This window comes from Hyla sarda, chromosome 9, assembly GCF_029499605.1.
Source record: "Hyla sarda isolate aHylSar1 chromosome 9, aHylSar1.hap1, whole genome shotgun sequence".
In the NCBI taxonomy this organism is placed as follows: domain Eukaryota; kingdom Metazoa; phylum Chordata; class Amphibia; order Anura; family Hylidae; genus Hyla; species Hyla sarda.
Window position 1 is genome coordinate 72,615,542 of NC_079197.1, and position 23,720 is coordinate 72,639,261.

A 23,720-nucleotide genomic window follows, 5' to 3' on the forward strand; every position below is an offset into this window, starting at 1 on the left:
CCCGAATATCCGCGAATATAGCACTATATATTTGCAATTACGTTAGCCAAAAAACTAACTAAGTAATAGTACCATAGGCCACTATAACATACTCTCACCAAAAACAATGAGGCCAAATATGGAAAAAATTCATATACTTTATTGAAAATACAATAAAAACTTATATTAAAAAATTACATAACAATAATAAATCGTTGGTCATACAACACACACTGCAAAAGAATGATGAGAATGTCCCGTACGAATAAACAGAATGCACAAAATACAGAAAGTCTCATTCAAAATGGTGGCGTACCACATGGGATATGTCAATGTGTAAACACATAATATGTATAGGAATGAGGCTATGAGGAACAGGAATCGAATACAAAGAAAGGAAGGGCAGGGTAAACAAAGAATGGAAAAAGCAAACAAATTCTGGTCATGCACCCTATCCTGGGACAACTCACCTACCCCGAACGCGTTTTCGCTTGCCGTTTCGTCAGGGGGCGTCTGACGAAGCGGCAAGCAAAAACGCGTTCGGGGTAGGTGAGCTGTCCCAGGATAGGGTGCATGACCAGAATTTGTTTGCTTTTTCCATTCTTTGTTTACCCTGCCCTTCCTTTCTTTGTATTCGATTCCTGTTCCTCATAGTCTCATTCCTATACATATTATGTGTTTACATATTGACATATCCCATGTGGTACACCACCATTTTGAATGAGACTTTCTGTATTTTGTGCATTCTGTTTATTCGTACGGGACATTCTCAGCATTCTTTTGCAGTGTGTGTTGTATGACCACCGATTTATTATTGTTATGTAATTTTTTAATATAAGTTTTTATTGTATTTTCAATAAAGTATATGAATTTTTTCCATATTTATATTTGCAATTACGAATATTCGTTTTTTTTTTGTTTTATCACAGTACACATCACAGTGATTATCCCTCTCTGCTTCCAGCTTGTGTGGTGTAAACAAGGCTCTAATACTACTGTGTGAGACTGGCGTACGAATTTTCGCATATGGTAATTTTCGCATGTTGTAATTTTCGCATATATTAATTTTCGCATATGTGAATTTTCACTTATGCTAATTTTCGTATGTGTGAATTTTCGTATAAGCGTATTTTCGCATATGCAAAAATAAACGCGAATATTACGAATATGCGAATTTAGTGAATATATGACAAATATTCCTCCATATATTCGCGAAATATTGCGAATTCGAATATGGCCTATGCCGCTCAACACTACTGATGATCATAGGCGTGCGCACAGGGTGTGCCGGGTGTGCCCAGGCACACCCTAATCCAGTGGCGATGCGGCCCGCACCGGGTGACACCAAGACGCTCCGCAGCACCCCCCATCTGTGCCCGACCGTCCTTCACCAGCCCAGATCCCCGGTGTGCGGTGCGCCTGTCCGTCAGGCGCACCGCACAGCACTGCCTCCTGCTCCTGTTTGTGCCCCGCCCCGCTCCGCTCTGGCTCACCTTCAGTTGGTCCGGTCATGTGACGGCGCGTTACTGCCGTCACATGACCATCAGGACGTCACGCTGTATTCAAGGACGCCGGCCCCAGAGCGTGACGTGACGGTACGCGGCTCGCAGGATTACCGCGCTGAGTGAGTGAATGTTATTTCAATCTGCCTACTGGGTCTGGCGGGAGGGGGTTAATCTGAGGCACCGTACTATCTTCCTACAGGGGGGGGATAGGGTTAATCTGAGGGGGTACTGCATTCCTACAGGGGGGGAGAGGGGGTTAAACGGGGGGGTACTAACATCCTACTGGGGGGGGGGGAGGGGGTCATCAGGGGGCTACTACCTTCTAACAGGGTGGGGGGATAGGGTTAATCTGGGGGGTACTGGATTCCTACAAGGGGGGAGAGGGGGTTAAACCAGGGGGTACTACCATCCTACTGGGGGGGGAGGGGGTCATCAGGGGGGGTACTACTTTCTAACAGGGTGGGGGGATAGGGTTAATCTGGGGGGTACTGCATTCCTACAGGGGGGGAAAGGGGGTTAAACTGGGGGGTACTCCCATCCTACTGGGGGGGAGGGGGTCATCAGGGGGGTACTACCTTCTAACAGGGTGGGGGGATAGGGTTAATCTGGGGGCTACTGCATTCCTACAGGGGGGAGAGGGGGTTAAACTGGAGGGTACTATCATCCTACTGGGGGGGGGAGTCATCAGGGGGTACTACCTTCTAACAGGGTGGGGGATAGGGTTAATCTGGGGGGTACTGCATTCCTACAGGGGGGGAGAGGGGGTTAAACTGGGGGGTACTACCATCCTACTGGGGGGGGAGGGGGTCATCAGGGGGGGTACTACCTTCTAACAGGGTGGGGGGTTAGGGTTAATCTGGGGGGTACTGCATTCCTACAGGAGGGGAGAGGGGGTTAAACTGGGGGGTACTACCATCCTACTGGGGGGGGGAGGGGGTCATCAGGGGGGTACTACCTTCTAACAGGGTGGGGGGATAGGGTTAATCTGGGGGGTACTGCATTCCTACAGGGGGGAGAGGGGGTTAAACTGGGGGGTACTACCATCCTACTGGGGGGAGGGGGTCATCAGGGGGGTACTACCTTCTAACAGGGTGGGGGGATAGGGTTAATCTGGGGGGTACTGCATTCCTACAGGGGGGAAGAGGGGGTTAAACTGGGGGGTACTACCAACCTACTGGGGGGGGAGGGGGTCATCAGGGGGGGTACTACCTTCTAACAGGGTGGGGGGATAGGGTTAATCTGGGGGGTACTGCATTCCTACAGGGGGAGAGGGGGTTAAACTGGGGGGTACTACCATCCTACTGGGGGGGGGAGGGGGTCATCAGGGGGGTACTACCTTCTAACAGGGTGGGGGGATAGGGTTAATCTGGGGGGTACTGCATTCCTACAGGGGGGGAGAGGGGGTTAAACTGGGGGGTACTACTATCCTACTGGGGGGGGGTTAATCTGGGGGTACTACCTGCCTGCTGGAGGGAGGGGGTTAATCTGGGGGTTACTACCTGCCTGCTGAGGGGAGAGGGTTAATCTGGGGGTACTACCTGCCTGCTGGGGGGAGGGGGTTAATCTTCAGTACTACCGGTCTACCGTGGGGGGAGAGGGTTAATCTGGGGCCCCGAGTAGGCAGGTAGTACCCCCAGATTAACCCCCTCCCCCACAGTAGGATGGTAGTACCCCCAGATTACCCCCCCCCCAGTAAGAAGGTAGTACCCTCAAATTAACCCCCTCTTCCTGCCAGTAGGAAGGTAGCACCCCCAGATGCTGGTGGCCTCCATGTCTATTTTGCTTTTGTAGGGAACTGTACTGCACCTAATGTGGGGGAACTGTACTGCCAGCCTAATGTGGGGGAACTGTACTGCACCTAATGTGGGGGAACTGTACTGCACCTAATGTGGGGGAACTGTACTGCACCTAATGTGGGGGGAATTATACTGCACCTAATGTGGGGGGAACTATACTGCACCTAATGTGGGGAACTATACTGCCAACCTAATGTGGGGAAACTGTACTGCACCTAATGTAGGGGAACTATACTACACCTAATGTGGGGGAACTGTACTGCACTTAATGTAGGGGAACTGTACTGGTGCAGTACAGTTCCCCCACATTAGGTGCAGTACAGTTCCCCCACATTAGGTGCAGTACAGTTCCCCCACATTAGGTGCAGTACAGTTTCCCCACATTAGGTGCAGTACAGTTCCCCCACATTAGGTGCAGTACAGTTCCCCCTCATTAGATGCAGTACAGTTCCCCTTCATTAGGTGCAGTACAGTTCCCCCACATTAGGTGCAGTACAGTTCCCACACATTAGGTGGCACCTAATGTGGGGGAACTGTACTGCCAACCTAATGTGGGGGAACTGTACTGCCAACCTAATGTGGGGGAACTGTACTGCCAACCTAATGTGCGGGGACTTATACTGCACCTAATGTGGGGGAACTATACTGCACCTAATGTGGGGAACTATACTGCCAACCTAATGTGGGGGAACTATACTGCACCTAATGTGGGGGAACTATACTGCACCTAATGTGGGGAACTATACTGCACCTAATGTAGGGGAACTGTTCTGCACATAATGTAGGGGAACTGTACTGCACTTAATGTAGGGGAACTGTACTGGTGCAGTACAGTTCCCCCACATTAACTGCAGTACAGTTCCCCCACATTAGGTGCAGTACAGTTCCCCCACATTAGGTGCAGTACAGTTCCCCCTCATTAGGTGCAGTACAGTTCCCCTTCATTAGGTGCAGTACAGTTCCCCCACATTAGGTGCAGTACAGTTCCCCCACATTAGGTGGCACCTAATGTGGGGGAACTGAACTGCACCTAATGTGGGGGAACTGTACTGCCAACCTAATGTGGGGGAACTGTATTGCAAACCTAATGTGGGGGAACTGTACTGCCAACCTAATGTGCGGGGACTTATACTGCACCTAATGTGGTGGGACTTATACTGCACCTAATGTGGGGGAACTATACTGCACCTAATGTGGCGGGACTTATACTGCACCTAATGTGGGGGAACTATACTGCACCTAATGAGGGGGAACTATACTATCTGTGTGCGTATATATATGCATATATATATCCAAAATAAAGAAGCTCCAGCAGCACACCGTTGTAGTGAAAAACAAATGTGAAGTTTATTCACCCAAAGTCTTGCGACGTTTCGGCCGTCCAATTACAGCCTTTCTCAAGCATATATATATGCACGCGCACAGCGTGAGTTTGTGCTTTAGGGTGCACACCCTAATGCAATAGGCTGCGCACGCCTATGCTGATGATTAGTTTAAAAATTGGATATAGCATCCACATAGACGATAGGTTACCCAGACTATTGAATGGCCAATCTTTTCTACAGAGCTTAATACATTTAACATTCAGGAGAGTGGGATAGCTGTATATCCCAACATTCCATTAAACTATGCTGTTTTGTCTTTTATTCTAGCAGTATGCAGAAGTTCTGCTTTAGGGTAGGTTAACAGGTACAGTATCCTACACAGATTTGATGTGCAGATTTGATGCACAGGATTTTCTGCTGCAGATTTCAATGTAAACTAAATGATTGAGCACAGCTTCTAATCGGCAGTTACAAATCTTGTGCATCAAATCTGCGCAGGATACTGTACGTGTGAATAGACCCTTAGGGTGCGGTATTTTTGCTGCAGATCTGCTGCAGACTAGCTGCTGCAGATTATGATACCCATAGAAGTCAATGGGCAGCAAAATCTGCTGAAGCAAATCAGCAGCAGAAAATATGTGTGAACCCTCAAGGTTTATTCAGTATTTTGCACATATTTGATGCGCATGATTTGAAGCTGGAGATTTGAAGTTTTACATAGTAACATAGTTTGTAAGGATGAAAAAATAACGAGAGTCCATCAAGTTCAACCTAAAACCCTACTGTGTTGATCCAGAGGAAGGCAAAAAAAAATAAAAAATATGAGGCTGATGCCAATTGCCCTATGTGAGGAAAAATTCCTTCCAGACTCAATATGGCAATCAGAATAAATCCCTTAAAGGGGTATTCCAGGCCAAAACGTTTTTTTTCATATATCAACCGGCTCCGGAAAGTTAAACAGATTTGTAAATTACTTCTATTAAAAAATCTTAATCCTTAAAATAGTTATTAGCTTCTGAAGTTGAGTTGTTGTTTTCTGTCTAACTGCTCTCTGATGACTCACGTCCCGGGAGCTGTGCAGTTCCTATGGGGATATTTTCCCATCATGCACAGCTCCCGGGACATTACATCATCATTGAGCAGTTAGACAGAAAACTTCAGAAGCTAATAACTATTGAAAGGATTAAGATTTTTTAATAGAAGTAATTTACAAATCTGTTTAACTTTCTGGAGCCAGTTGATATATATAAAAAAAGGGTTTGCCTGGAATACCCCTTTAAACAACGTTCTATCCTCAAAAACCTAGTGTCCATAACTTATTACTAGTAAAAATATATAATAAAAACATAACTTGAACTTGTTTATTGAGTCAGACATCACAACATCATATGGCAGAGAGTTCCATAGTCTCACTGCTCTTACAGTAAAGAATCTCTGTCTGTGATGATGGTGAATCCTTCTTTCCTCTAGACGTAGAGGATGGTTACCGGCCTAGGTATAAAACGATCACTAGAAAGATCTCTGTACTGTCCATTCATATACTTGTACATTGTGATCAAATCGCCCCTAAGATGTCCTCTCTCCCAGCTAAATAACCCCAAGTTTGATAACCTATCTCGGTCCTGTAATCCTTCCATACCATCAGTTGTCTTTGTTGCCCTCCTCTGCACCCTCTCTAGTTCAGCCATGTCCTTATTATATGCCGATACCCAGAATTGAAAAAAATACATGTATGGTCTGACTAATGATTTATACAGAGGCAAAACTGTGTCCCTGTCATAAGCCTCCATGCCTCTCTTTGATACATCCCATGACTTTGTTAGCCTTGGCAGCAGCTGCCTGGCACTGATCCCTTACTGTTGAGCTTACTGTCCACCAGTACCTCCAAGTCCTGCAACTCTAAGTGCACAGTAGCTAACACTTTTGCCTTCAGTACTAGGGTCCTGGGTTTAAACATCTACATGGAGTTTTGTATGTTTTTCCCATGTTTGTGTCGGCTTACTTACATTTTAATGAATGAATTTAGAGTTGGAGCCAAATGCAGTCCAGATTTCCCATGATGTTGTTCTATAGTCAAATCTGATCAGTGCAGGTCGAATAATTTGCCTTTCAGTTTGGTTTTTCAGACTAAGCATTGTGTAGAGAATTTAAGTTAATACCTTTGTGTTTCAGGTAGGGTCTCATGTACGTAAGGGATTTTTACAACACAGGTATTTTTTGTTCAGTTTTTGAGCCAAAGCCAAAAGTTGATTCAACAGGACCAGTAAATATAGGAAGGACTTCTCCTTTCCACTAGATCCACATTGACTCAAAAAAACAGAGTGAAAAACTGTTACAAAAACTACAGCAAAACACTGTGTGTTAAACCCTCTTTACAAAAACATGCTGCTATGTACATGTGCTGAAGCTCAATGAGCCAGATTTTCTGCTGGGACATCATTTACATAAATGTGCTGTAGGAGAACCGAATTGGCACGTTTCTCTTGCTGTCACATGGAGCCCAGTAATATTTTTGCTGTTGACAAGATAAACAATACCAAGTAAAGTAAGCTAAGTAGAAGTGCCTGGCCATTGATCAGTAGACATATATGGAATACACAGCTTCATAGTTGCCTTGAATTCAGTTTCAGACAAAATGAAGTCCTTGGCAAAACCTGGCAAAGCTTTAGCAGACACAATAGCACAGGCTGCATCAGGAGTAGTCCCTTATAATATGACAGCAGTATACAGCTTAAGGTTCCACAGATACAAGTTATCTTAAAATATATGGTCACATAAGATCCTGTGATAAAATGCATAATGTGATTTACCAATTCTAAATTGCCAACTAGATGTCAATTTCTCTCAATTCTAATATTGTTTATTCCCTTGAATAGATATTATACAGAGTCATTCACATTTCACAACCACATGCATGAAACCTGGATGGCAGCATATGAATTCCATAATACATCTTATTACATATAAATGCCTCTGTATGAAGTAATAGGCATATAGAGAAACATTATGACTTCTGTGACTGCTATAATACAGCCATGTGAAACAGTCCTAATACACCAGGTCCACAGAGCTTACTAGGTAATCTGTCACCACAGCTGACTGGTCAACAATAAGTACAGGCAAGTAGGTACATACAGGCATTACCTACAGGCAAGTCTGCCTGATATGCTGATTAGCCTATGCAGTATGTTGTTTTTCAACCCCTCGTATGTGGCTCTTTGTGGGTCATTCCTCCCTCTACATAGCTCTAACAGATTATCAGATTGATTCCAGTTTATTAGGTTCTGTCATTTAAACTTGTGTAAAAGATCCAAATCACTTTTGACAAAGATATTCCAGCCATTTCTTTTTGGGATTCCAAAAGTTACATCCCTTCTGGCAGGGTATACCAGCAGTTGTTTTTATACTGTGTATTGTCTGGCACACAGTGGTCTATAGCGATTGTGTCTTTCACAGTGGAAATCTTTTTACATTCCAGAGTCAGAACACAAAATAAATTTTTGATAAAAAAGTCACTGTGAATCACATTTTGGATATACTTTATACTTCCTTCAGAGAATATATATGTCCCTCGAATTCTTTAGGACTTGGCTACTTCATGAATAGTTTACTCTTTTGCTTTTTGATATTAATTAACTATTATGTGGTTTTTACCTGTCTACACCAAAGCAATATGTATCTTACTTTCCATGTTGCTGTCCATGTTGCATGTTGTAGAGCATCTTATTCTGTCCAGTTAGGGCCTTACCTGTTTTACTGAAAAGAGATGGTTTAAAGAAAATCTGTCATCAGTCTAACCTGCACTAACCTGTCGGTACAGACAGGTAGTGCATACTTACCTGATCCCATTCCTTGATCCAGTTCTCCTGCTATCTTCTTCTGTATCTTTCGTTCTGGGGCCAACCTGGAGCATGGGCGGAGCTTTGTGACGTCACTGCTCCCACTTCAGTGGGAGCTGGGCCCTGCTGCTAGAAAACAGCAGCGGTTACATCACAAAGCTCCGCCCATGCTCCATGTTGCCCCGCAATGGAAGATACAGAAGAAGATAGCGTGAAAACTGGAGAACGGAAGGGGATCAGGTAAGTATGGTTGTCATCAGGGTCACCTGCACTTCCTGTCTGTACCAACAGGTTAGTGCAGGTGAAACTGATGACAGTTTCCTTTAACAGCTACATTTTAAAGCGGACCTTTTAGCAACTTAACAGGGGTTCAAATAAGCCCATGGATGGATAGGGTTTCTCATCAGGATATCATCAGAGTCCTTTCCAGTACCAAGGTATTTTTATTTTATATGTAATTGAGGCAAAAGTGCCATGGGGCCAATTCCCATCTATTCACCACCCCTGTTCCCAATTGTATATGCCTACCTCCATTAATTGCAGTGGGCATGAAAGCTGAGAATAAGAGGTGGTAGGTCCCTGGGCACTTTAGCCTAATTTACATATTGACAAAAAGGATTATACATCGGCACTGATAAGGACTATGGAGATTAAACAGAAGGAATGCCCAGGAATTTTTATGAGAAGTTCTATATAGCCATGGTCTTATTTTTACCCAGTTTAGCCGTTGACAGATCTGCATTAAATTTAGCATGTATTTACTTGTTTTCTTGTTCCCAACAGAGTAAACAAAAATCTTAATATTTATCTATAGGTATCCATTTTTGCACTATAGGTCAGTAATAGAAGGCTGTAATGTGGATGCATGCTAGACCCAGACCTCCTACTAGATCAAATATCAATCACTACAGTGTTCTATGGTGAACTAAGTTTGGTTTATCTAAAATCAAGAGTTTCCAAGCAGTATAATACATAGGGGAAAATGCAAGGAAAAATACAGATTCAGCTTTTACATGAGATAAACAGGCAACCATGTATCTGGGTAGATTCAACTAGCCTGACGTCAGTGACAGGTCAGAAGTTTTCATCTGTTGGGGGAATGGATAAATTTGGTGTATCTGTGGACTGTTTCAGTTAAATTTAGTCCAACTAATAGTTGGTTTAGTTCAAACCAGAATTCTGCACCAGAGCCTTTTTTTGGTCCATTTACATTCAGTGGCGTCTCCAGCTTTAATATATTTTTTTTGGGGTGAGGGGCACACTAGGAGGCCAGGACAAAAGAAAGGGGCAATTATAAAATGCTTTATACTGTATATCCCGCCAGGATATAATAGTGCCGCACATTGTGCCGCCAGGATATAATGGTGCCACACACTGTGATGCCAGGACATAATAGTGGCACACACTGTGCTGCAAGAATATAATAGTGGCACACACTTTGCCGCTAGGACATAACAGTGGCACGCACTGTGCTACCAGGAAATAATGGTGCCATACACTGTGCCATCAGAATATAATAGTGCTACATACTGTACTGCCAAAACATGACAGTGCCACACACTATAGTGCCAGAATATAATAGTGGCACACACTTGTGTTGCCTGGATATCATTGTGCCACACACTGTGCTTCCAGGACATAATAGTTCCACACACTGTGCCCTCAGGACATAATAGTTCAACACTCAAGGGACCCTCAAAACATAATAGTGCCCATTAAAAAGGATTGTGCCACCCAGGGTAACTTGCACTTAACTTGCACTGGTGACCAGTAGAGGTGAGCGAATTTTTTTATGATTCTCCCAACTATCCCAAAAAAATGTGTTTCGGTACTAATTTATTTGCTGCAAATCGCTGTTAAAAACAGCTAATTCTGGCCTATAGAGAGCCTCAATAGGGGTGAAGAACACTTTGCCTTGCTATAACACGCATAGGGAGTGTGCTGGGTTAGTGAAATAATACTGTTATTCAGTATGACATGCAAATTATAGGAGTCCCTTTTAGAATCACTGTCGCAGAGCGTCACAATGACAGAGCCTGGAGGTGGCATCAGTATGAGGAGACCAAATAGTGGCTGAATGACACAGCGTGGAGGTGGCGGCAGCATGGGTAGACCATATAGTGGCTGAATGACCCAGCCTGGAGGTGGCAACAGCCTGAGGAGACCATAGGGCCTCACCATTGAAAAGATTAAAGATATTTTTTAACATTTAAATTGAAGATTTCAAATAGATGAACCTAAAAAGTTTTATTAAATGTGCCAGCAGCATGAGGAGAACACATAGCAGTACAGTGACACAGCCTGGAGGTAGCAGCAGTAAGAGGAGACCATAGAGTGGCTGAATGACACAGCCTGAAATTGGCGGCAGCAAGAGTAGACCATATAGTGGCTGAATGACACGGGATGGAAGTGCCGTAAGCATGAGCAGACCATATAGCAGCTGAATGACAAAGCCTGGAGTGGGAGACAGCAAGAGGAGATCATATAGTGGCTTTTTGACTCAGTCTGGAGATGGTGGAAGCATAAGGAGACCATATAGTGGCTGAATGGCACAGCCTGTAGTTGGCGGCAGCAAGAGGAGAACATATAATGGCTGAATGGCACAGCCTGGAGTTGGCGGCAGAAAGAGGAGACTATATGGTGGCTGAATGACACAGCCTGGAGCTGGCATCAGAATGAGGAGAACATATGGTGGCAGAATGAGACAGCCTGGAGCTAGTATCTGCATTAGGAGAACATATGGTGGCAGTATGAGGCAGCCTGGAGCTGGCATTAGCATGAGAAGAACATATGGTGGCAGTATGAGGCAGCCTGGAGCTGGCATCAGCATGAGGAGAACATATGGTGGCAGTATGAGACAGCCTTGAGCTGGCATCAGCATGAGAACATATGGTGGCAGAATGAGACAGCCTGGAGCTGGCATCAGCATTAGGAGAACATATGGTGGCAGTATGGGAAAGCCTGGAGCTGGCATCAGCATGAAGATAACATATGGTGGCAGTATGAGACAGCCTGGAGCTGGCATCAGCATTAGGAGAACATATGGTGGCAGTATGGGAAAGCCTGGAGCTGGCATCAGCATGAGGAGATCATATGGTGGCAGAATGAGACAGCCTGGAGCTGGCATCAGCATGAGAAGAACATAAGGTGGCAGTATGAGACAGCCTGGAGCTGGCATCAGCATGAGGAGAATATATGGTGGCAGTATAAGACAGCCAGGAGCTGGCATCAGCATGAGGAGAACATATGGAGGCAGTATGAGACAGCCTGGAGGTGGCATCAGCAGCATCAGGAGTCCTGAAAGTGACAGAGTGGGGAGGTGGGTGGCAATAGCAGTACCCGGTGACGAAGGTGGGTGAAAAAAAGGAGAGTTTGGCATCAGATGTGTGGCATCAGGCGGGTGGCAGGATCAGAATAGTAGCTGAGGTAGGTAGGAAGAAGAAAATGGTCTCTTTTGTAAAAGTGTTAGTGGCAAAAGTAAGTAGTGAGGATATGCATTATGTAAAACTAAACTTTTAATAATATTGTTAGGATAAAATATATGTACCCAACATTTTTTGGAAATCAAACAAAAGGAAAGGTGTGCAAAAAACACCATGTGCCACGTACACCACCAAGTATTGATGTGATGCAATGTGAACAACTTATGGTCCATTGTAACCAGTGAGGGTAAGAACTTCCCCTGTAAGGCCCTACTCTTGCATTATTAAAGTTACGTTATTGTCCCCTTACCTTCTGCTGCCGACGGGGCTGGGACTCGCATCGCGGGACGCGCTCGCATGCAAGCCCCTGTCCGGGTGTTTCTCCTTCCTCTGTCTCTGCCTCTCTGCTCCGGTGAATGCGTCCCTGTCCCCTAGGGCATGCGTGCGCCATATCTTTAAGATTTAAAGAGCCAGTACGCTCATTAGTGTAATCCACTGGTGGCTCATTTATAAATTCCTCCACCCTCCTCAGTTCCCTGCCGGATCTTTGTTGCCTTGTGCCTTTGAGAAAGCGTTCCTCTGTATTGCCTTGCCATGTATCAGATCTCTTCCTCTTGTGACTTGACCTTGCTCCTCTGCCGCCTGCCTACTGAACTCTTGCTTCACTTTGACTATGCAACTGTGCCGCTTGCCCTTACCTTCTGCTATTCAGACTACGAGCTGCCTTATCCCTCCTGTGCCTCGCATCTCCTTAGCCGCCTGTGTGGTCGAGCCGTGCCAGGGGTAGCGACCTGGGTGCAGCCTGCCGCAGCAAGTCCATCCTGCTTTGTGGCGGGCTCTGGTGAAAACCAGCGGCACCTTGGACTCCGCTCCCCGGTACAGTCTGAGTCCTCTGTCGCACAGGTCCGGCGGATCCACATCCACCGGGGTTCCTGTCTTCAGAAACGTGAGTGTTACAGTAAGATCCGGCCATGGATCCCGCTGAGGAACCCCTGCCTGAAGTCGCGGATCTTCCCTCTGTTGTGGTACGAAGTTGGCCCGACAGGCGCAGCAATTTTCTCAACTTTCAGCCATGATACAACAGCTTTTGGCCTTGCAACAGCAGCAGGTACCACAATATGGCCCACTCCCACCTCCAGCTCCTGCAGTCTCTTCTGGCTCCCAGCTGCGCCTGCCTTTGCCTTCCAAGTATGATGGGGATTCCAAGTCATGCAGAGGCTTTGTTACACAGTGCTCCATGCACTTGGAGCTCATGTCTGAACTGTTTCCGACAGAACGAACTGAGGTGGCTTTTGTCATTAGTCTACTGTCCGGTAAAGCCCTGGCTTGGGCTACACCCCTTTGGGACCATGGTGATCCAGTATCCTCCAATTTGTTGGCATTCTTGCCAGAATTTCGCAGTGTCTTTGAGGAACCCGCACGTGCCTCTTCAGCTGAGACGGCGTTGCTGAACCTCAGTCAAGGGAATTCTACTGTTGGTGACTACGCGGTTCAATTCCACATTCTAGCCTCTGAACTTGTCTGGAATGATGAGGCCTTGTGTGCCACATTCAAAAAAGGACTGTAAAGCAGGATTAAAGATGCCCTTGCAGCACGTGATCCTCGATCTTCTTTGACAGAACTTATCCACTTGGCCACACGCATTAATGTGCATTTTGCCAAGAAACAGGAGGAATTGTGCTTAGAGAGGGAACCTGCCCCCCTGACACCCGTGTTCCAACGTCCACCTCTTCAGTTTCTTGCACCACTTGCCGAAGAGAATATACAAGGAGATCGTTCTTGTCTTACGCAACAGGAGAGGTCACGACGACGCAATTAGAATTTGTGTTTGTATTGTGCTAGCCCGGAGCACTTTCTCAAGGACTGTACAGTTTGCCCGCACCTAGGGTACGTGGAAGAGGCGTCCCTGGGTGTGAATACTACCTCTCCACGCTTAACTATTCCTGTACATGTCTTCACTTCAGCCAAGTCTTCCTTCAGCGCTACAGCATTTTTGGATTCTGGATCAGCAGGTGACTTTATTGATGCGGCTTTAGTCCACAAGTATCATCTTCCCCTTACTCGGCTCGCCAAGCCCTTGTTCGTCTCCTCTGTTTATGGACAAAATCTGGACTGTAAGTTTCACTTCCATACTGAATCTCTCGTCATACAACTGGGAGTATCCCATAAAGAAAAGATTGAATTCTATGTTCTGCCACGCTGTACTTCTGAGATTCTTCTTGGCCTTCCTTGGCTGCAACGCCATTCCCCGCAACTGGATTGGAGAACGGGAGAAATAATTTGCTGGGGATAATCCTTTTAAAATTTTTGCCTCCAACCTGTTCTGCGAGTTGTTTCTCGTCTTCCTCCTTTACCTGGCCTGCCACCACCTTACCAAGATTTCTCTGATGTTTTCTGCAAGAAACAGTCTGAATCTCTGCCTCCACATCGTCCTTACGACTGCCCTATTGATCTTCTGCCTGGTACCACTCCTCCTCGTGGGATATACCCTCTATCAGTTCCTGAGACCAAAGCCAAGGCTGATTATATCCAGGAGAATTTCCAGAAGGGATTTATCCGTAAGTCCTCTTCTCCTGCTGGAGCAGGTTTCTTCTTTGTAGGGAAGAAGGATGGCTCACTCCGTCCATGCATTGACTACAGGGGACTTAACAAAATCAAGGTGAAGAACCGTTACCCTCTACCTCTTATCTCAGAACTTTTTGACCGTCTACGTGGTGCCAAGCTCTTCTCCAAGTTGGACTTACGCAGTGCGTATAACCTCATTCATATCTGCAAGGGAGATGGATAGAAAACGGCCTTCAATACTCGTGACGGACATTTTGAGTATCTTGTCATGCCTTTTGATCTCTGCAATGCTCCAGCCATTTTCAAGAGTTCGTCAATTATATCTTCCGTGATCTTCTCTACACCTGTGTTGTCGTATACCTAGATGACTTCCTGATATTCTCTTCCAACCTAGAGGAGCATCATACTCATGTTTGTCTGGTTCTTCAGCGACTACAGAAGAATCATCTCTACTCCAAACTGGAGAAATGTCTGTTCGAGAAGTCTAGTCTTCCTTTTCTTGGCTACATTGTCTCTCATCAGGGCCTGCAGATGGATCCATATAAGTGATCTGGAGTATTGGACTGACCTCATCCATTGGGCCTATTCAACGCTTTCTGGGATTCGCTAACTATTATAGTTAATTTATCCCACATTTTTCATCCTTGGTTGCTCCTATTGTGGCTCTCACTAAAAAGGCATCTAATCCTAAGTCTGAAGAGGCCTCTCGTTTAAAGTCTGCGTTTGCCTCTGCTCCCTTGCTTACAAGATCCATTGGAGATCGTGAACTTCTCGCTATCAAGCTAGCTTTGGAGAAATGGCGACATTTTTGGAAGGTTTTTCTCATCCGGTCAGCATCTACTTTGATCATAAGACTCTTCTATACCTTCCGTCTGCTCAGAGTTTGAACCCCGGCCAGGCAAGATGGTCACTGTTCTTTTTTAGGTTCAACTTCTTCATTCACTTCCGTCCAGCAGACAAGAACACAAGGACTGATGCTCTCTCCGGGTTCTCTGACGTCACTGGTTTGGACTCCATGCCAAGGCATATTATTCCTACTGACCGTTTGATTCCTGCCGCTCCTGCCGAGATTCAGCAAGTTTCTCCGGGAAAATGCTTTGTGCACGCCAGATTGAGACGCAAGGTCCTGAAATGGGGTAATTCTTCCTTGACAGCAGGACATCCTGGAATACGCAAGACTCTACTTCTTATTTCCCGGCACTACTGGTGGCCCCATCTTGAACGTGATGTTTCTGATTTTGTTCGGTCCTGTGAAACATGGGCCCGTAACAAAACTCCTCGACAAAGACCTAAGACTCTTACAACCTTTACCCATTCCAGAGACTCCCTGGTCCCATATCGCCATGGATTTCATCACCGATTTGCCACCTTCTCATAAGAAACACTCTCATCTGCGTCATTGTAGATCGGTTTTCCAAGATGGCTCATTTCATTCCTCTACCAGGTCTTCCTTCTGCCCTGCATCTGGCAAAGTACTTCTTGTTGCATGTCTTTTGTTTACATGGTCTTCCTCAGCATATCGTTTCGGATCGAGGTGTGCAGTCTGTCTCTAAGTTCTGGCGAGCCCTTTGTAACCGTCTGGACATCAATCTGGACTTCTCCTCGGCCTACCACCCTCAGTCCAACGGTCAGGTGAAGAGGGTTAATCAAATCCTTGAGACTTATCTTCGGCATTTTGTTTCAGCTCGCCAAATTGATTGGGTTGACCTTCTCCCCTGGGCTGAATTCTCATATAATCCTAAGGATTCCGAGTCCACGAGGTCGTCCCCCTTTTTTTTCATCCATCTCTGTTCTCCACTTTCTTTCCCAGTCGCCTCCAGTGTGCCTGCTGTTGATGAGCTGGTCCGTGACTTCTCCACCATCTGGCAACACACCCGACAGTCATTGTCCCAGGCTTCTTTATGCATGAAGGGGCAAGTGGATAAAGGTAGAAGACCTCCTCCGTCCTTCTCTTCTGGTTACATGGTATGGCTTTCATCCAAGTACATCCGCTTCAAGATCCCCTGTTACAAGTTCGGTCCCCGCTACCTTGGTCCCTTACAGATTCTACAAAAGATCAATCCTGTCTCCTACAAACTCCGTCTACCTGCTATGTTACGTATTCCAAATTCCTTCCACGTCTCTCTCCTCAATCCTCTTGTCATAAACCGGTTCTCTCAGAAGAATCTTTTCCCCACACCTGTCTCCGGCTCATCTGACATCTACAAAGTTAAACAGATTCTTGCTGCAAAAACTGTGAGAGGTAAACAATTTTTTTGGGGTCGACTGGGATGGGTACGGTCCTAAGGAGAGATCTTGGGAGCCTGAGGAGAATATCGTGGACCGTGACCTTTTCAGGAGTTTTGTCTCTCGAAAAAGGAGGGGGAGAGTTATGCGCTTCGGCCACACACGCTGGCCATGAGTGCATGGTCCCCTTACCTTCTGCTTCCGACGGTGCTGGGACTCGCATCGCGGAACGCGCCCGCATGCGAGCCCCAGTCCCTCACTCTCCGGGTGTTTCTCCTGCCTCTGCTTCTCTGCTCTGCGTGCGTGTCCCCATCCCCTAGGGCGCGCACATGCCAGAGCTTTAAGATTTAAAGGGCCAGTACGCTCATTAGTGTAATCCACCTGTGGCTAATTTATAAATTCCTCCACCCTCCTTTGTTCCCTGCCGGATCTTTGTTGCTTTGTGCCTTTGAGAAAGCGTTCCTCAGTATTGCCTTGCCGTGTATCAGATCTCTTGCTCTTGTGACTTGACCTTGCTCCTCTGCCACCTGCCTACTGAACTCTTGCTTTGCTTTGATTACACTACTGTGCCTCGCATCTCCTCAGCCACCTGTGTGGTCAAACGGTCAAACCGTGCCAGGTGTAGCGACCTGGGTGCTGCCTGCCGCAGCAAGTCCATCCCGCTTTGCGGCAGGCTCTGGTGAAAACCAGCAGCACCTTAGACTCCGCTCCTTGATATGGTCCGAGTCATCTGCCACACAGGTCCAGCTGATCCAAATACACCCGGGTTCCTGTCTTCAGAAACGTGAGTGTTACGATTAATTCCCTTCTTGGCAAGTGTTACTCACCCTAAAAAGGGCAGCCCCACATAGGAACCTCTCCCTATTTCCACCTACAAAAACTGCCATTTCCCAGGGTTTTAGGTGGAATTGGGGAGAGATTCCTGTGTGGGGCTGCCCTTTTTAAGACATTTTATTACCATGCATAACTGATATACCTGCCAACAGCAAGGGCTGAGTCTCCTATCAACTTTTGCTGCATCGGCACCTCCCCTAATTAGTCATGTGTCCTGGGGAGGCCTTGAAACATGGTGACGCGTTGCCATGGTGACGCATCGGCACCGCTTTCCCACTGATGTGCTTTACGTGGTGACGTGCTGCCATGGTGACGTGCCGACGCCGCCTCCCCATTGATGCGCATTACACACTGTGGCGATACATTGCTATAGAGATGCGTCGGCACCGCCCCCCCCTGTTCTGATGTATACTCACCATCATTGGGGAACGATGCCGGGAGCTTCCTATCTCCACAGGAAGTTCTTTTCTTTTTGAATTTCCTTTCTGTCTGACCACAGTGCTCTTTGCAGAGCAGGATAGGTTTGCTATAGGAATTTGCTCCTACTCTGGACAGTTCCTAAAATGGACAGAGTTGTCAGCAGAGAGCACTGTGGTCAGGGAGAAAGCAGCTGATAAGTACAGGAAGGATTAAGATTTTTAAATAAAAGTAATTTACAAATCTGTTTAACTTTCTGCCACCAGTTGATTTAAAAAAGAAATTCCAGTGGAGTACCTCTTTAAATGGGGCAGGGTGGATATCAGAAGCTTATAGTAGTTACTTGTAGTAGAGTTGTACTTTTAGTAGATGCGTGGGAAAACAAACAGTGTATCTGGGTGGTAAATCCACAGTTAGGGTGCATTTGCCCTATGATTTAGCAATACGGTCACCGAATCCGGCTGGGAAATTTAAAAAACCCTTCGCTGTTTTATGTCTGCTTGACCTGCGCAGCATCCCATTCATCTGTGCACCCTATCAGTCTTATGGCTGTACTAAAAACTGCAGCAGACCCCGTTTTTTAGTCCAGCAACAAACACCGCATTCAGTGCATAAATGAGCCGACTGGAGTCACTACCTGACTCCGGCCGGCTCATTTAAATGAATGGAATGCAGTGTGGTCCAGTGGGGATACGGCGGCGGCCGTATTGCTAAAATGTAGTGAGAATGTAGCCTTAGTGAATTTAGGCATGTCTGGGATAAATATACACAAATAATATAAAGGAAGACTAGAGGGACCAGATGGTCTTTTTCTGCCTTCAGTCTTATGTTTATATGTTTCTAGGAACATTACCTGCTGTTCTTATTTAAAAGAGCTTGGCCCAAACATCTTGTACTAACCGTCCATCACAGGTGTCAGCAATTCTATGCAAGTTATGGTCATCCACAGGGATACCTTGCTAACAATATGGACACTGCTGCTGCAGAATCCTTTTGAAGTATCTGTATTTCTGTTTTATGTGCAATAATCTTGTCATGTTTGCTGCAAATGTAAGTTTAACCATGTGATCACCAACTAAATGCCGATTAAATTCAGCTTTTCTACAGACACAGGAATAAATATCTAAGCAACTTGATGAGTTTACAACTGAAACATACAGAATGCTCAGAATGCATAGAAAGCAGTCACTAAATGATATTTTCTGTTATGTTTGCATTTCTTCTAGAGCTGGTGCAATGCACAGAACTTCATTTTATCCTAAAGCTAATTCTTAAGGCTGGCAACTTTATGAACGCTGTAAGTTATACCACTCCATATATATATAGGGTAAATGTGGGCCCATTGCAACCTTAAAGGAGTACTCCAGTGGAAACATTTTGTTTAAAATCAACTGGTTCCAGTACTTATCAGCTGACGTATACTCCACAGGAAGTTCTTTTCTTTTTTTATTTTTTTCTGTCTGACCACAGTGTTCTCTGCTGACACCTCTCTGCATGTCAGGAACTGTCCAGAGCAGTACAGGTTTGCTATGGGGATTTGCTCCTACTCTGGGCAGTTCTAACATGGACAAAGGTGTCAGCAGAGAGCAGTGTGGTCAGACTGAAACGAAATTCAAAAAGAAAAGAAATTACTCTGTAGTATACAGCAGCTGATAAGTACAGTAAGAATTAAGATTTTTAAATAGAAGTTATTTACTAATCTGTTTAACTTTGTGGCACCAGTTGATTTAAAGAAAATTATTTTCCACCGGAGTACCCCTTAAAATGCATCAAGCAGCTTCCTACTGGTTATTACCTTTCTTGTACTAATACATTTCATAGCTCAATTTTAATGGTGACCTTTTCTAGAGAAACATAACGGGGTGTTCTAGGATGGGCCATCAGGCAGCAATCAGCAAATTGTCCTTTTACAGGAGCCATCTTTTGTCTGTGTCTGGCCACAGTTTTTATTTTATTGTATGTTTTGAATGATTGAATTCATTGTATAAAGTAAGACACAATAGGCCTCATTTACTAGCGCTTTTCCTTGTAGATTTTGTAAGGTTTTTTGTGTCGCACGTGTCAAAGGGGTGTGGCCAGCAGGGAAAAGGGGTGTGTCTCCGAAAAAAAATAATTCTAAAGATACCTACAAACTTACTAATGTTTCCACATATAATGCTCAGAGCATGTATAAAAGGAGCAGAATGTAGGAAAATTAATGAATACAATATTAATTTACAATAGTTAATACCATCTCGGAAACAAAAACCCACAAAGAAAACTATACTTTACTGTTAGTAAATGAGGCCCAATGTTTTACTGTATACATTCTACTATTATAATATAGTTAAAAGCATGTTTTAGGCTCTGGTGATTTTTTTGGACACCTTAACTTGAATGTTTCACATTATTTGCTGGATCCACATTGGGGTGGTTCTCCCCCATGATAGAATGCTTTCTGTGTCCCATTATCAATACCAGACACTTGGGTAAGGCTGACAGGGCCGAGTTTAAAAAAAAAAAAAGGGCAAGGGTAAAATGGGGTAAAAGCATTCAGTATAAAAAATGGGTGCTATAAAAGTGCAGATAACCAAGGATGTTGTGTGTCTTATGTACATATGTACACTTGTAAGGTGTTTTATCACAGTCCACTGCACCTTGTGTTATTTTTTATGGTGGCCATTGTGTTTTTGCAGGGTGGCTATGCTGGGAATGCAGCTGGTTTTCGTGTGTCATCTCTACTCAAACTTGCTGACACAAAAGCCAACAAACCTGGGATGAATCTCTTGCACTTCGTAGTGATGGTATGTGGATATATTGTGCTGAGCAAAACAAAGGAAAGCTAAATGTAAATACAACTTGGCATATAGAGTAGATGGAAAACTTACTCTGACTAACATTCATTTCATTGTTACTGGAAATTATCAAAATACATTTCATATCAAGATGGAATCACTTTAGGAGCCTCACATTCACATTCTACACTCACATTCTACAACCACACTTTTTTATGGAGGATACATTTTCAGTCTAAAAGTGCCCATGTTGCCAATGTATCATAAAAAACTGAACCTGCCACTGATCCGCCGCCAGTGCAGTTCGAAAGGAATTGGCCCCACCTGTCAGAGTTGAGAGGGACGAGTTATAAGTGTGCAGTTGCATGCTTCCCTGCCTGGCCAGCCGCCCTGTCCTGCTCATTCACTCCATTGACATATGTAGTGAATGAGTCGGATTTGACTGACAACTGGGGAATGAAGCGCTCATTGCCAAGTACTTCACTGATATATATGATGCGACTGCAGCAAGTCTCCGCACTGAGACTAGGCGCGATCTAAACTTTTGACAGGTCAGAATAAATGTACACATTTATTTATTCCAAATGCAAAAAAAAGGACATGCCAATGTGGTGGACCACCGGTGTATGGCGGGACCACGGGTATAGTGGTGTAGGTGGTGGGGTCAGATGGTATTAACCCCGGGGCAAGATGTAATTAACCCCTAATATTTATGATGCCAGAGGGGTTTTTGGTACCGGAATCACACTAACGGTATCTCCGCTATTCCAATGGCTAGTTAGGGAAAAAAGAGTCCACAACCAGTTATGGCTTAATGGAGGCTTTACTGAGTTTAGGACAGATGGTATTATCTTTACAGCTAGGCCAGATTCCCAGAGAGGTGGCCAGGAACTCAGAAGACCTCGCAGCTTGCTGGGACCAATAATACTTGTAATTGACTTGAGACCATTATCTTGAGGCTTGACTATATGCAGGACTTGACTACTTGTAGTGACAGCAGACATAGACTTTTGACTTACTGGAATGACTGTAGCTTTGTGGCCTTCCAGGTAGCTGATCACTAGCACTGAGATCTCTGCACTGGCTGGTTCTCAGTAAAGGAAGATAAGAGAGTGAATTGTTATGGCCACCCCTTTTTATAGAGGGGGGCTGGACTAAAGCCCACTGGTCAAGCTTGCAAGTCATAGGTTAAGCTGGTGCTCTCTGGGAGAACATGTGACAACAAATCATGTGACTGCATAACATTTGACAGACTTACAGGTCCTTGAGACAACCTCTCACAGGTCCTCTGCTCTATCTATACATTAGGATCCTGTCTATACATTAACCCCTTAAGGACTCAGGGTTTTTCCGTTTTTGCACTTTCGTTTTTCCTCCTTACCTTTTAAAAATCATAACCCTTTTAATTTTCCACCTAAAAATCCATATTATGGCTAATTTTTTGTGTCGCCAATTCTACTTTGCAGTGACATTAGTCATTTTACCCAAAAATGCACGGCGAAACGGGAAAAAAAATCATTGTGCGACTAAATCGAAAAAAAAATTCCATTTTGTAACTTTTGGGGGCTTCCGTTTCTACGCAGTGCATATTTCGGTAAAAATTACACCTTATCATTATTCTGTAGGTCCATACGGTTAAAATGATACCCTACTTATATAGGTTTGATTTTGTCGCACTTCTGGAAAAAATCATAACTACATGCAGGAAAATTTATACTTTTAAAAATGTCATCTTCTGACCCCTATAACTTTTTTTATTTTTCCATGTACATGGCGGTATGAGGACTCATTTTTTGCGCCGTGATCTGAAATTTTTATCAGTATGATTTTTGTTTTGATCTGACTTTTTGATCACTTTTTATTCATTTTTTAAATGGTATAAAAAGTGACCAAAATACGCTTTTTTGGACTTTGGAATTTTTTTGCGCGTACGCCATTGACCGTGCGGTTTAATTAATGATATATTTTTATAGTTCGGACATTTACGCATGCGGCGATACCACATATTTTTTTTTTTTTTTTTTTTTTACACTGTTTTATTTTTTTTATGGGAAAAGGTGATTCAAACTTTTATTAGGGAAGGGGTTAAATGACCTTTATTAACACTTTTTTTTTACATTTTTTTTATAGGTCCCCATAGGGACCTATAACACTGCACACACTGATCTCCTATGGTGATCACTGGCGTGTATTAACACGCCTGTGATCAGCATTATCGGCGCTTGACTGCTCCTGCCTGGATCTCAGGCACGGAGCAGTCATTCGTCGATCGGACACCGAGGAGGCAGGTAAGGGCCCTCCCGGTGTTCCGGTCAGCTGTTCGGGATGCCGCAATTTCACCGCGGCGGTCCCGAACAGCCCGACTGAGCAGCCGGGTCACTTTCAGTTTCACTTTAGAAGCTGACCGCCGCTTCTAAAGGGTTAATACCGCACATCGCCGCGATCGGCGATGTGTGGTATTAGCCGCGGGTCCCGGCCGTTGATGAGCGCCGGGACCGACGCGATATGATGCAGGATCGCGGCGCGATCCCGCTTCATATCGCGGGAGCCGGCGCAGGACGTAAATATATGTCCTGCGTCGTTAAGGGGTTAAAGCAGTATACACAACATTCTGGAAACAACAGGAGGAGACCATGCAGGGGAGCCCCCAGGTCACTGAGGGTCTCAACCTGACAGGGCCTAAAAGTAGTACAGGACCATATCCTGTACTGGGACATTACACCAATAAAGTGCATGTGCTGCATTTTGGCCTCAGCATAGGCCTTTATCAAGCAGTGGGGGTCCCAGAGGTCAGATTGCATTGATTAAAGGGTACCTCTCATCAAAAAAACTTTTGATATATTATAGATTAATGTATGCAGAATAACTTTACAATTGCATGTTATTAAAAAATATGCTTCTTTCTATTTAATTTTCCACTTTGAAGAAATGACCACTAGGGGTCTCCCTACCAGTCCTGGCAGCAAGCATTTCAGACTCATGCTGGAGTCCTAAACACTACGAGCTGCTAGTCTACTTTGTTCACAAAGGAGAACACT

At 45.0% G+C, this 23,720-nt stretch overlaps 1 protein-coding gene across 1 annotated transcript in view; it reads left to right on the forward strand.

Moving 5' to 3' along the window:
* Nucleotides 1-23,720, forward strand: part of LOC130291274 (uncharacterized) — a 100,543-nt gene that overhangs the window by 53,621 nt on the left and 23,202 nt on the right. Inside the window, exons 7-8 of the mRNA XM_056539855.1 lie at nt 19,135-19,205; nt 20,584-20,691. Coding sequence (XP_056395830.1) covers nt 19,135-19,205; nt 20,584-20,691 — 179 coding nt within the window. The remainder of the gene's footprint in view (nt 1-19,134; nt 19,206-20,583; nt 20,692-23,720) is intronic.